The sequence below is a fragment of the Phyllopteryx taeniolatus genome, chromosome 20, assembly GCF_024500385.1.
Source record: "Phyllopteryx taeniolatus isolate TA_2022b chromosome 20, UOR_Ptae_1.2, whole genome shotgun sequence".
Classification (NCBI taxonomy): Eukaryota; Metazoa; Chordata; class Actinopteri; order Syngnathiformes; family Syngnathidae; genus Phyllopteryx; species Phyllopteryx taeniolatus.
Window position 1 is genome coordinate 6,185,528 of NC_084521.1, and position 15,262 is coordinate 6,200,789.

The 15,262-nt window shown below is 43.0% G+C and overlaps 1 protein-coding gene across 1 annotated transcript; it reads right to left on the minus strand.

Annotated features, from left to right (window-relative positions):
- Positions 1-4,040: 4,040 nt before the first annotated feature.
- shha (sonic hedgehog signaling molecule a) lies at positions 4,041-14,310 on the minus strand. Its single transcript, XM_061757956.1, has 3 exons — positions 13,659-14,310; positions 9,528-9,789; positions 4,041-6,462 (listed from the first exon to the last, which is right to left on the minus strand). Exons 1-3 carry the CDS (start codon positions 13,959-13,961, stop codon positions 5,798-5,800), a joined length of 1,230 nt encoding a protein of 409 aa, XP_061613940.1. The 5' UTR covers positions 13,962-14,310; the 3' UTR covers positions 4,041-5,797.
- Positions 14,311-15,262: the final 952 nt, after the last annotated feature.

A 15,262-nucleotide genomic window follows, 5' to 3' on the forward strand; every position in this document is an offset into this window, starting at 1 on the left:
GCGGGGAGACTGTAATTTCCACTAACCACCCAGGCTTAATTTAGCTCCTCCCTGATATGCAAAGATCTGTCTCTCAGTCAACATGAATCACTTCAACATACTTGACACCGTTTTCTGTTTAGACAGGCGCCGTCTTGTCGCAACATTATAGAACATGAATGAGTTTTTCAGCCGACAACAGAGGATTGGTTCCAAAAATACCCAGAGATAGGCAATTTATGATTAGCAACCCTTGAAAAGAAAAAATTATTTTCTCATAATAAACATTCATTTGTTGTCTTCCGCTTTTCAGAGGTCAGGTTGCGGGGGCAGCATTTTACAAATATAATCTCAAATGTTTTACTTGACAGTCGACCACAAAACATCAAATATGATCGAGTACTAAATTAGGTACAAGGCAGATGGGGAAAAAACAGGCTGCTTTGGTTCATTGTTGTCTTTTAAAATGTAAATATAAGTGGTTTATTTGATTTTAATTCTATAAAAAAAAAAAGATTCAAATTAGTTTTGCTTGAGCTTGTTATGACCACCCGTGGCCACAGGTGTCATCATTTCCTCACTAATTTCACCTTTTCCCCTCAGCCTCTGGAAGCACTTCCCATGTTAACCGTGACACTCCCTTTACAGCAATGCGCCACGACAACCGCTGTGAATCGACTGTGCACTTTTGAAAATTTCACTGCTTCACGTTTCTTTTCCTCACACAATCCTCCCCTTTTCCTCAAAGCCGGCCTTGTTCATTAAAGACTTATGTATCGAGCAGGGTGGGCCCGTCCCGGAGCGCCACACTGGATATGGAGCAGACTGGTTTACTCTAAAAGCCACTGTACACTTCTCATAAGAGCTCTTGACGCACTTTTTGACATTCTGCGTTGTGGTTGGAATTTTTTTTTTCTTCTCTTTTTGTGATGAAAAACACTGCACTTGTTACCTGGTGTAGTTGATTCACTTTGTGGAAAATCCAACTTGTTGAGTTTTGGAGTTGAGCCGTCTTGCATTGCGTGTTCAAACTGTGATATTTTGACATTATGAAAAACACCAAAGTTGTGCTTTTTTTTTGTGGAAGTCTATGGATGTCTGGTTATTTTTCTAAGAATTTTAAAGACATGGAATTGTTCAGTCTGAAATCACAAAGTGGAAACCAAAGAATTAAAACCTTTTGACACGTGAAAATTGCCAATCATGTATTTTATTTTTATTTTTTTTAATTAAATTATGAATCTCTTATTGGTGTGTACTGTGCTCGAACAAGATTTCGTTTTATATGATGTTAACCATTAATATATGGCAGATTCCCACAGTGAGAATGGTGGCTTCTGGTCTGTTTACATTTGTATGGGAATTTAGCTACTTAATGATTTGATTGTGATCTTTTCACATCAACAGGACATAAAATCACAAAATAAACCTTTTTGTGGGGAAAAAAACCCGTTTACATAACATTAAGAAGTATTTTTTGTTTTTTTTCTGAATTTCAGTGCGTAATATGGGCTAGTAGGCCAAATATGTAACCAGAGTGACTAAAAATGAGCCACAAACTCAGGAGTGCAGCAGTGCAGTGTCATGTCGTAAAATTATGACATGGTTAACTACGCATGCGTATTGTTCAGGAAAACTGGTCCACTATGATGATTATTCTCGTACTCTTAAAAAATACGACCTGTTTGAATTTTTTATTTTTATTTTTTATCTTAAAATCACAATTGTAATTTATATTTCCACATGGCCCAAAACCTCTCGGCATAACCAGAATAACTCAAGATAAGCCACACAGTCAGAAGACAGTATTGAGAAGTGATGACATGGTTAACCATGTTTATCAAAATTGTCCCAGTATGACGATAGTCATTCTCAAGTCGACTTTACGGTTGTAAGCGTTGCGTCGTTATTGCTAAAGAATTTAAAGCATGCACTTTATCAATGCTGATTTGTTTTATGACGTATTATCACTCGAAAGGGGCTGTTGCAAGATTAGATGAAACACGCTCTATTCCTTCGTACCTGTCCAAGAAAAAGCATGTACCTCCAAATTTTCCAGCGCAAGCTCCCAAAGCTCAATCAGTAGGGCCCTCTGGAAATCTTCAAAAGAAAAAAAAAAAAGCGCCCAAAACCAGTTTCACCTATAGACATAAAATCTGTTGGACATGTCGATCACAACAGGATGTGTGAAAAAGTCTCAAGGACCAGAAATTGGGAAGGAAGTTGGACATTTTAGGTTTGAAGCAGCCGTTTTGGGTGAACTTCAGGGCTTGTACTTTGACGAACTCTAACTCATGAATTCCAAATGAGCCCCATTCAGAAGCACGAACTGAAGGCTGGATGTTCGCCTGCGATCTTTTGTAGGAGACAGCAGAATTCATTGTTATGTAAATCACAGCAAATCCAGGTCCTGAAGTAATGAAGCAGCCCCAGAACCATCACACAGGCACCACCATGTTTGACTGACCCTTTGTGCGATATTAAAGATGTCTTGAAGATCTAAAACAAAGTGTGATAGACATGCAAAGGAATCAGGAAGAGGGAAATTACTTTTTCAGTCACCTCTATCCACAAAAGAAGCATCCATCTTGTGCGTCGTCTACCCGGCATGTCGTCAGAGGAGCAAACGTTGCCAGGAGGAGAAAAAAAAAAGATGAGCAGAGGATGAGCTCTTTTGTTTCACTTGTTCTTAGAAACGGGTAGTTTTGTTTTTGCCGAATGCCAGACGGCCCGCGTTTGCAAAAAGTCAACATTTGTGAAAGGCTCTCTCTCCCTCTCTTTCCCTCTGTTGAGCTGCGAGGCAGACTCAAGGGCCCCTGGAGGGATTAGAGGGGAGGCTCTGTTTACCTGCTCCCAGGAATGCCACCCCTCATGCGCGCATGCTTTTGTATCCGCATGCAGGGACCCCGGGGTCACACTCTGCAGCAGAGACGGACCACCTCTTCCCCCCCCACCACCCACCCACTCACCCGAAAAAAAAAGTTTCCACCTCACAATATCAACAAGTACACACAATGTGGGCAACCTGAGAGCAAGACGTGGAATTCCTGCTCGTGTTGCAACACTTCTCAGTCGTGGCCTGGTTTACCTTGTTTGAAGGGTTGGCTTTAATCATTTTAGGAATGCTTCTTACATTACTATTAAAGAGTATGTAACCCCGACATGGAATAATAGTAAAAAGTCATCTGAGAAAGAAATACTCAAGTACAGATATCGGTTGTCAAATGTAGGGAGTGAATCCATACTGGGCAAAAATATAAATGCAACACTTTTGTTTTTGTTCCCATTTTTCATGAACTGAACTCAAAGGTCTAAGACTTTGTCTTATACACAAAAGGCCTACTTCTCTCACAATTTATAAAAAATAAAAAATCTGAGCAGCACTGCTCCCTTGCCCAGATAATCCATCCACCTCGTTTAGAAAGCGTTCTTATTGTACGTGTACCTTAGGCTGCCCACAATAAAAGGCCACTCTAAAATGAGCAGCTACACCATATTCTGCCTCACGCAGTGCAGCACATTTATTGCACATGAGGTGTGCCGTAGACTGCCCACAATAAGAATATGATGTCTAATCAGCATCTTGATATGCCGAACCTGTGAGGTGGAGGGATTATTTTGGCAATGGAGTAGTGCGCACCAACACAGATTTAGCCAGATTTGTGAACAATAATTTATGAGAAGCAATCTACATGACAAGGCTGAACTGGATCTATGGCGGCCAATGCGTCAGTAGGAAAATTTAAGGACAAAATGGATTTGTGAAGTATTTTCTGCTACTTGATGTGGCCACATTTACCTTTTGATATCCGTGTTTCACACTGATGGAAAATAATTCATTTTTATAAGTGTTGCCATAACGTACATAAAACGGTGCCTGCTTGATGAATCAAATTTTATTAAAACAGAGATCCAGCAATGTAGGGTATTATTATTATTATAAGCATTTGGGCAAGTCTGCCATATAAACTAAAAACATTTAAACAGTAATTAAAAATTATGTAGTCCCATTTTGAGGTCAATATAGGTTTTCTGTGGGTACTTTTTACTTGATCTAAATAATTTAGTCAGGGGTGTCCAAAAAAATTATAAAATTTGACTGAATTTTGTCTTCTTTGAAGTATTTTTTGTTATTTATTTTATTTTTTTAACTCTGTGGTGTTTTTTAACTGAAAAAAACCCCAGCAATTTCCCCTTCAGCGTTCCTATGTTGCACTCCCGTCAGTATACCACACGGTGTCGCGCCTGCCCAATTTTTAACCTAAACTTTCTTCAACGAGAACTTCTTCATCCCCGCTAAAATAATCCAAAGAAAATTCACACTTGCACCTTCAATGTCGTCCGAAACTGGCGATCGATGACGTTTGAGGACGTCCCGGAGGTTTAATAAGCCTATAAAGCGTTCAAAGGCGGCCAACAAACACGCTTTGTGTGTGCCGAGATGGAGGTTATTTGCAGAGGGCAAAGCTCGTCACATTTGACGAGAGCGCTCCACATTTCACAAGCACGTGAAAGGTTTCTCAAAGTGCAATATGTCCATTTTTTTGGGAAGGCGCGCGTTATTTTATTTTTAATTTTTTTGCCCTTTCTTTCAAACCCTTCTCTACTTTCACACGTTTGTTTTTATCACCTAAGTAGTCCCCAAAAATTCAGGAAAAGACATAAAACCCAAGTTTGAACACATTTTCTTTATCATCATTTTCGTAATAAACATATAAATAATAAACTCTAGACATTTGTTGTCGACACATCGCCCTGTTATGAAAGTTAACTGGTATGCTCTGTCCATATACATATATATGTATATATACTACCCAAACTGTGCGTCTGCCACATCTCTATAAAACTATTTCCCTATGATTATTTTTATTATTAAAATATGGAGGACAAAAAAAAGGAAAAAACATTTTTAGTACATTTACATTAGTTACTTATTAATTTTGTCAACGAAGCAGTACGGCTTGTAACTGTTACCGAATTGTCAGAATCTGCATTTGTTGTGTTTTTTTTCTCAGAGGAAAACGAAAATAAAATCAATAGCAACAAAAAAAATTAAGAATGCAGACATGAGGCAGAATATCTCTCTCTCTGACAACCCCCCCCCCAAAAAAAAGTACAAGATTTTTCATTTTTTTTCTTCTTAATTTTCCATCACTTTCCCCAATACTACTGTATTTAAATTAAAATATATTCTCATATCTTTACACTATTTCAAATTCGGTAGCGATCTGTCAAAATCTAATTTACAATTCTGTGTATAAAAATATAATTTATGGAACCCCGCCAAGTTTGTTCTTCCCCCAAAATATAACAGTCAGTTGCACACATATATTTATATTTATATATATGTATATATGCACATTATGAACATTACAACCTGTCAAGAGTTAGCTTCGTGTTGTTTCTCTTTGCCGTTATTGACTTTTTTTTTTGTCTTCTTTGTTGGTTTTGCATTGGACATATACAAAAATAGATTATGCACACTTTTCTCCGCAGCCATCAGTTCATGTGAGAATAAATTATTCAAACTTTTCTCTTTCTCTCTTTTAAGGCTCCATTCGTTCTTTGAAAGGGGAACGCGTCGTCATCATCATAGAAAAGTCACAGAAATAATAATAATAAATATCCCATCATCAACTCCAACTGCATGGGGCCTTTGTCGAGGTGTTTTTTTTTTTTTTTTTTTTTTTTTTTTTTTTAATTTTTTTTTTATTTTAATTATTATTATTTCATCTAGTGAAGAGTCCTACATTTATTTATTTATGTATGTATTTATTTATTTTTCGTGTGTGGAAAAGTCTGGTCCTCAAGTCTGGTTTCAGCTGGACACGCCGAGTGGATGCAAGGCGTGAGGGTCCAAGAGCCACGTTCCTAAGTGATAGAGCGCCTCGGAGTACCAATGCATGCCGTCCTCATGCGTATGGTTACGGGCCTGCGCGCCGGAGAGCACCGATGACACCCAATGGGCGAGCCGGAGCGGCGCCAGGGCCCAGTGCGCCAGTTCGTGGCTGCTCACCACGGCGTAGCAGGACGCAAGCACCCGGTCCACCACCAGCGTGCCTTGCGCGGTCACCGGCGCGTAGGAGCCCACGTGTTCCTCCGTGGAAATCCGCGCCACGGTCACCGGCCGGAGTCGCTCGCCGTCCGGCACCAGCACCTCGTGGCCCGGCCGCACCTGGCTGGCGAACACCGCCGAAGCTCCGCGGCTCCCGGTGGAGTTGTTGACCACGAAGAGGAGGTGTGCGGCGGTCAGCGTGATCCGGTGGCCCGCGTCGGTCTCCACCACGTGAAAGAGCCGCCGCGTGGTCGAGTCCCGGTCGATGAACGTGAGGAAGTCGGTGAAGAGGCACCTGCCCTCGGCGTCCGCTGCCAGGACCTTGTCCCCGCTTTGGAGGTCCTTCAGCGGTTTAGTGGAGCCGTCCTGGAGGGTGACCGTGGAGGATGCCGGGAAGCAGCCTCCGGACTTGGCCGCCACGGAGTTTTCTGTCAACATAGACGCAACCCACTTTAGAATTAATATTATACACTACGTTTACCATTTGCTGTACATACTCAACTCCAGAAGGGGAAGGCGGGATTCTTGGTTTAATACAGTTAATGTTAATTGAATGCGCAATGTGAAAAAGAAACCTCGGAAACATGCCACATTTGAAGTCGGTGCTGCTGTTTTTGTTAGCAACAGAGCTGAAATGGGCTCAACAGTTACCTGTGGTATTTCCACTAACATAGAAACGACCCTTTTCAGTTTTAACAGTCCTAAGCTTTTTGCCATTTTGTTTAATTTCTACCATGTTTCGTCTTGTATTTCTGCAAATTAAATTACTCAATTGGAGATGGGGGAGGCATTTTTTGGAACATTACTGGTTTAATACAGTTACTGTCACATGAATGCGTAAAAGTGAGCTCATTTGCAATGGGCCACGTTTGCATAGTAGGGGCTGCTGTTTTGGTTAGCAACAGAGTTGAAATTCACATACTTAAATGCAGATGGGGGGCATTTTTGAGAATGCAGAATTTAAAAGACGCCACATTTGCGTGCCTCAGTCGGCGCTGCTGTTTTGGTTAGCAATAGAGTTGAGCTGAGCGATACAGTTAACTATTATTTGCCGTCACAGACTTTTGTCAACATACAGTATTAATATTCCCTTGAAGCGTCTCTCCTTCACATGTATTTAGGACCCCGTTTTGTTAAGTCTTGACCACATTTACCCTATTTCCCATATTCAGATTTTATTCCCGTAGATTTATTCACTCAACTTTCAAACAAAGGAACAACAGGCCTGATTCCACATTTGGCTGCCTCGCCAGGTGTTGCTGTTTTGGTTAGCAACAGACTTCAAATGGGCTCAACAGTGAACTATTTTTGCTTTCAACGTAGACTTTTATTATTCGTATTTAATGTCTCTCTATTCACGTATTCTGGCCGCTATTTTGTTTTGTCTGTAACACATTTACTGTATTCCAATAATTAATTTTACTCAAGTGCAGATGGGGGTGCGATTTTTGGAATAACATTCATCAACAATACTCATTTATTACAATGTCAAATTATCTTAATTCACATACAAATAAAAATGACTGAACTATACAAAGAAATGCAGCAGTATGTTGCACAACATCGTGGAGTGACCACACATCAGAGTCTACTGGAACACTAATCGCCATTAAAGCTCATTAATACTGCACAGGGAGCTGGTTTACAACAGGCGAGACAGCACGCTTTTATGCAGACATCTCTGTAGGCGCTGTTGTTTTGATTAGCAACAGAGTTCAAATAGCCTCAAGAGTTAATTCTTTTCTGAAAGCGTAGACTACAGTATTACTATTCCCATTCGACATCTCTCCATTCACGTGAATTTAGTGGCGTAGGTGGGCTCCATTTTGTGGTTTAGTCTGAAATTTACCATCTACAGTGAACCCTTGCTATTCGCGGGGAAAAGACAGTCCGACTCCGACGAGCAAAAATCTGCCAATAATTGATACCCGAAAAATGTTTTGAATAAGTGGGAAATGGGGATTAAAAAGAACAAATAAGAGAGGGTTTGTGAAAATAACTCGAGGTATGGATAGGTTATTACAAAAATCGAGAATATGCAGGGTGTGCACTGTATTTCTGCAAATGTATTTAACTGTAGATGACAAGGCACCAAACACCCCCTTTTTGTTGTGCATGCGTGTGAAATAATTACATATAAGCATGTAATTGAAAGAGTTAAAAAAAAAAAAAAATGTGAAAAGGAATTTTCACCAAAAATTCCAGGAGCCTTTAGTTCTTAGTAGTTCTTGTTCAGTCCAGCCGACCTTGGCACTTAAAGGTTCCTAGACATCCTGAAAGTACGACTAAGTCGAGCAGGGTTTTCTTTCAGCTCTGCAAAGTTAAACTTCAACTCAGAAATTAGTCCGTGTGGTCTGAACACACACCGTTCCTCAAAAAGTTTCAGAGTAAAGTAAAAAAAAAAAAAGAAAAAAGTATTCCTTGCCCTCTCTGCCCTTCTGTGCCGGATGCGTATTGGCCCACTCCAGATTGTCTGGAATAAGCCCGGCCTCATCTATTCTTAATTTAAAAACCCAATAAAGATCGCCCATTGTCATTCAAAACCAGCTTGTGGACGGCTAAAGAACATTTTTTATTTTTTTTAACGCCCTCTCCCTTCAAGCTTCTCCCTCCCTTCTATATTTGCTCAGGTGCAGGGATCCCTATGTGACAATTCACACAAATAGGCGACTCACCACTGACTATTTACCCTGCGAGGCTCTCCACTTGTAGATTTGAATTTAAATGAGGGCCCCCGGACTCCTTAAATGCTCGCGCCCATGTCCCCCTGCCCGCGCAGCTGCTTTGTAACTCGTCTTGACGACAATAATTTTGGCCTTGGTGGAAGCTCTTCACATACCAGTCTCTAGGATCACACTTTCTGGAGGAGGAGGAGGAAGGGTTTGCGCTCAGAATTTGGGGGGCTTTTAATCTTCTTTTAAGATTCCCGGGCATGAAATAAGGCGACAACCCGCAAACCAGATTTGGCCCGAGCGATTCGGCATTGTTCCCGGGCAAATCCTTTCGGTAAAGTCGGCTGACCCCAGAATGACACGTCGGGGCCCGGCCCGCACTGTGATCTCACAAAGTGTGTGCTGAATGATTAATCAGGGATTTATCAGGCCAGTCAAAGACTTATGACCGATGATCAATGAGTGGAGATTTTCCTGCTTTAACATGGGTCATTTTTGTACATTTATAAATTTGTAGTGTGGAACCATATCTACGGTTTTAGAATGTAGAAGGTGCACAGACTGAGCAAATGTAGGTTTTGTTGCTGGCTTTAAGCAAAAGGTTGAGTTGTTTAACACATGTAGATGTAAATACAATGAAATAAAAGACGGTATTCTCAACTTTTGTCTCATATTCATCCTTTGATCTAAAACCCAAATGTCTTCAGTATACAACAAAAACAAATGAATTGACCTGGCCGTTCCAATACTTTCGGAGGGGGTTGTAATTGTAACAATAACCGTGTGTTTTGATCCTAAAAGCGTCATGTCTTGCAGCGTACCTGCTTTCACCGAGCAGTGGATGTGGGCTTTGGACTCGTAGTAGACCCAGTCGAAACCGGCCTCCACCGCCAGCCTGGACAGGGTGCCGTACTTGCTCTTATCGCGGTCCGACGTGGTGATGTCCACCGCCCGGCCCTCGTAGTGGAGGGACTCCTCGAAGTGGTGGCCGTCCTCGTCCCAGCCCTCGGTGACTCGCAGCTTGACGCCGGGCCACTGGTTCATCACGGAGATGGCCAGCGAGTTCAGCTTGTCCTTGCACCGCTATGGACCAGACAAAGGACCGGTGAGGTGTCTGTCGCGTACCTGCACCGCTGCTGTGTACACGGATTCCACTTTGCTGTTGTAAAACCCAGAATTTCCCCATTGCGGAACTACACGTAAACCTCAAAGGGTGGCATGTCTTGCCCCTTAAAATGGTATCTTCAAAAGTCAGTACTTTCATACCCAATCCAGTACTTTTTGGAGCCTACAAACAATTCAGAATCCAATAATTATCATTATAGGACACATTTGAAGTATACATCCTGCTGTAGCCCTCTTCTCACACCTTGGTCCTAGGTAATTAGATTTCCGATTGTTTGTTTGCTACGCAAAGGTATATTTCATAATCCAAGGACCAATCCTGTACCTCTTTGCTCCCTGGAAATCAATACAAATAGTGACCATAGAAATGGGTACACAATGTACCCCTGAAAGTGTGGGATGGTACCCTACTTTTGTACCCTTGACACTAGACGCTTACAGCCCCCCAAAAATTGTCCTTTAGTACCCTCAACTTGACTTTAGATGAGAATCTGTAGCTTTCTTGACCCTAAAAAAAAGTTCAGTACAAGCAGTGACTGAATGGTCCAGTAGTTGTAGCCGAGTGTGTTACTGCTTTGTATTATGGCCGACGAGGTGCGCTTTGTACTATTTCCATTTGGTCCCAGAAAATGTACGATAGCTGCGACGTCAGATTCTGGAAAGCCATTCAATCGGTCATCGCTGGACTTTTACAGCTTGAGAACACACCTTGTATCCTTTAAGGGACCAATGAGGGAACCCAGTTTACCCCTATTTCTGACAGGGGTTGTACCCTTGACACTACACTACAGTTTGGGAATACACCTTGTACCCTTTGTGGCCCCTGGAAGCCTTTTAAATAATCCGTTTGAGGCCCGTTTTGGGGTCTAGGGTGGACTTTTATCAGTCAAATTAAATACTGAGAGGTACAGAATTTTCCTCAGGGGATGGAATAATATAATATAATATAATATAATATATATATAAATACTGTTCCCCCTTTTCTGACCAGTTTTTGGGTGATATCTTTCGAGGTACTACTTTTGTACCCTTAATTTAGGTTTAATAACGTACTGTACCATTTTTGTACTGAAAAATGTCCAATTAAAGTTCAATACCTGGCCAAACGGCGTACATGGATGTAAACGGTAGGTTGGAGGCCCATTTTTGGGCTCCCGTGAGAGCTTTCATTGGGTTCGGTTGAATAACGTGGGGTACAGAATGTTCCTTTTGGGGGTGTACCCTGAGAGCGACTATTTTGTACCCTTACCTCAAGATTGTGATCTGTACAAATGTATTAGACAGCCCGTCATTATAACAAGAAGAGACCATGCAGAAACTCAAGCGCTTTAATACAGAATATTTCAGTTTCTCTTGGCTTTTCCTCGTGTAAGGCACAAACCAGGCTACATTTATCTTGTTTCGAAGATGGCGAAGCGTATCGATCAAATGTTCCTCTCGTTCTCTGTCTGCATGACTGAAGCGCTGGTGTGATGTGTAAATGTGGGCTTGGATTTTTATTTCTCCGCACTGAGCAGCAGCGTCAAAGGGCACATCTCGGATAAAGGGCGTGGGGGGGGGGGGGGGGGGGAAAGCCCACTATGAAATATTGATAAGAGCCCACATTCGCTTCACTGCTCTACAACATATATGGGTCTGCATGGGAAGGTGCGAGCAGCACCAAACACCCCCCCCCCCCCCGCCTTCTCCTTTTTTGATGTGTATATGCAACTGAACGCAACATGGCTCATATTATAAGTGCAGCAGGTGATCGTTTGGAATAAATGTATCATTTGGGCAATAAATAAAAGCTCTCTGCGGACCCGGTGAGGGTGCTTCACCTTCTCCAAGACAACTCTTCTTCACACTTGAGCAATATGTCAAATAAAAACATCCCAAAGAGGCTTTTCAGGGACCACCTTCATTCTTCTTGTCCTGCAAAGTCTTCTGGGGTTGGGATGGGGGCGGAGGAGGGGGGGTCTGGTTGTTGTTGGGGGGGGGGGGGGGGGGGGGGGGGGAATACGTGACGCGCCTCCTTAAGTCGCCTGCTGACTGACAGACTTGTGAAATGTCCACAAGGTCCCTTTTTCTCTTATAGTCCACACATATCAGCGGCTGCAGCTTTATGAGCATATCACACTTGTAGAATGCGCTGTATTAAACGAAGACCCCCACGCCGCCCCAACTCCCCGCAAGGGGGAAAAAAAAAGACGCATTCTAAGTGAGCCGTAAAGGGCCCCTATTTATTAATTCATTAGGTCGTGTGCCGCAAATCAAGCCCAGTTCTGCTCAGCCACCGTAAAGCCCAGCAGGATCCCACCATTTCCCCCCCCCCCCCACACACACACACACTCCCCGGACTTTGTGCTTCGGGAAGGAGGGGGTTAAAGTTGTCCAACAGCCAACCTCTTAATCTGTTTCACAAATGATTTGGTTTGAGGAAACACTTCTCAGCTACCTGTCAGCGCAAACAGCCATTTTGACAACTCGGGGAGATGATTTCACGCGTAATTAGCTCCTGTCAATTAAGCTCCATTAATACAACGGGAAACCGAACTCCATCCATAAAACGCCCAATCGGCCACTCTCATTGTCTTAATCAAGCCTGAAACCAACCGACTAATGACTTCGTTTAGCGCGGTCCCGTTGGGAAGCTTACGCCGAACGTTCGGCTTACGTCCCTGAACACAAAATGCATTTATTCTCCCCGATAAGCCCCCCACCCCCTCCCCTACATTCATGCGTAAAATCCCGTGCGTAAAAGTCCCACGGCTTCGTGCGTAAAGCCGCGCAACACCGACACTGTAGCCCGAATAATCCCCATGTGACCGCGCTTATGCCGCGGACACACAAAATAGCGGATTTTTCAATCTTCATTGGAACCATTTTGGAGAAAGACGCCAACCGTTTCCAGCGAGTTTCCATTGCGAAATGTGCCAAAAACACACACAAACCAACACCTATCACCTTGTTTTTAGTGGAGAGGAAACAAGCACCGGGTGGATTAACGGAATATGCTGTTATTTCATGTTATGTTCTGATGTCATTAAAATGCAATTTCTCCGTCCCCTGAGCCTGAATTTGGACCGTGCCAGCTCCGAGATGCGTGCGTGCCGACCGGTAAGAAGGTGCGATGATGGGAGGGTGTTATGGGGGTAGGGGGGGGGGGTGAGACTCCACCGAGACACCGCACGCACGGTGAATATTTCATCTCGGCTCCTCAGCTCGCGTCTGGCCCTCATCAGGACCACCACGAGCCAAATCAACCTTGGTGAATAATTCACCGGTAGAGAAAAAAAAGAAGTCATTTTTGATCAATTTGCGTTTCGATAGTCGCAACAATTTCCCTCCCCGAATGAAGCAGAAAAGCCAGCAAGAGGCAAGTTTTGTTAAAATCCTCACAGAAATTCAAGCCAATTGGGCTTCAAATGATGTCCACCTGGCATTTTTTTTTTATATTAAAGGGAGCATCTGGAGGAGGATACAAATATAGATACGAGGAACAAGGCTTGTGCATGAATATTTTAAATCCACTGTCACCAAGCATGAAGGCCGAGCGTCCCTGAGTGTCCGCATGCGCGCTGCCGCGTTGATAGCTTTCTTTCTTTTTTTATATATACATAGAACAAAAAAAACAAAACAAACAAACAAAAATCAAATATGAGATATGATATAAATAAATCAAAAGCGCAGCGTCTGTTTGCGCTGCGCGCAGCCGTGGATAATGCGCAGAGTTCACGAGGGGGCTAAAACGACTTCAGTGTGGAGGTGCGCAATCGAGTTGACAAGGGGATGGTGCGTTCACGGGCCACGGAGATGGAGCGCGCGCGTGCCCGTGCGCACCTTACCTGAGTCATGAGCCGGTCGGCGCCGGTGTTCTCCTCATCCTTGAAGATGATGTCCGTGTTGTAGTTGGGCGTGAGCTCTTTAAATCGCTCCGAGTTGCGCGTGATTTTGCCCTCGTAGCGGCCGCTCGCCCCCAGGGTCTTCTCGGCCACGTTGGGGATGAACTGCTTGTAGGCGAGAGGTGTCAGCTTCTTGGGGTGCCTTCTCCGGCCGTAGCCCCGGCCCGGTCCGCATCCCATGCCGGGGGACACCGCCAAGGACGAGCAGGCGACGGCGACCAGGACTATTCTGGTCCACAGCAGCATGTTTCTTAAAAGGGGGGAAAAGGGAGGTGGAGGGAGAGGGGGGGTGTGTGTCCTTCACGAGGTGGCCGCCTCTCGGTGCGCCTTTGCCGGCTCTCTCTCGGTGCCCTTGTCGCTCGCCCCCCTCCCGGTTCTCTTCTAATGACAGGTGCGGAAATGAACGTCTCAGGAAGGGGAAGAACATCCAAAGGAGGCTTGTTTTCCCCCCCCTCTTCTTCTTCTTCTTCTTCTTCTTCTTTTCGTCTTTGAAAGGAGGTGAAACTAAATGAAATAATAATTAAAAAAAAAAAAAAAAAAGAAACACACGCCGAATCTTCAAGTCGAGCTGCAGCCGCTTGTGTGAGGCGACTCGCTTTTTACTGCTTTGTATTATAGCAGCGATCTATAGCAGGGGAGGGACTTGATTGGCTCGCCCTCTTCTTGTTTGCCCACACCAACCCACACGCACGCACGCACGCACACACACACAAAAAGCTAAGATTCCTTCCACCTGCATGTGTTGTGTCGTTGGGAGGGGCTCTTCCATGGGAAAACATCAATTATATTTAAAAAAAAAAAAAAAAAAAAAAGGACCTCTCGTCGAGCATTTTGCCACTATACCCCGTGAACTTTCACGCCAGGGTCTTTTGGGGAAGCTGGAAATATATGTCCCGTGGCAGCTCAAGCGTGGTAAATTGTACAGAAGTGGAACAACAAGGCAAAAAAAATAAAAAATAATTAAAAAAAATAAGAATCTGCGCCCACGAACGCGTGTCAAACTCACCCAAAAAGCAATTTCTTTACACCAAGAATCCACATTCAATCCAGATTAGCAACCACTTTATTAGTTTGCTCTCTGCGTACTTGCGGTCGACTTCAGTGGTTCTCAAACTTTTTACACCAAGTTCCACCTAAAAAAAAAAAAAAACTTTGCTCTCCGTGTACAAACGTATTGGACTTCAAAGTTAAATACAACTGAACTGTACTTCAATAATGTACTGGACGTGAAAAGTAAAAAATAAAAACAAAATAAAAACATTAATAATATAATAATAATAATAAATAATATAATACACAAGATTTATATATAAAAAAGTTTAAACTGGATATATGCATAGCTACAGGACATGTTTTGTTCTAAAATGATTATATGTACTACATGTAAATGTCCACTTTATTTGTATTTAATTCAGTGATTCTTTCTCGTGCCACTAGAAAAAGCCCTTTTACCACTAGTCGTGCTTGTACAACACTTTGACAATAACTGGGCTACTTGAAATGTTTTATTTTAGACTTTCATTTACAACAGGGTTCCCAAACTGGGA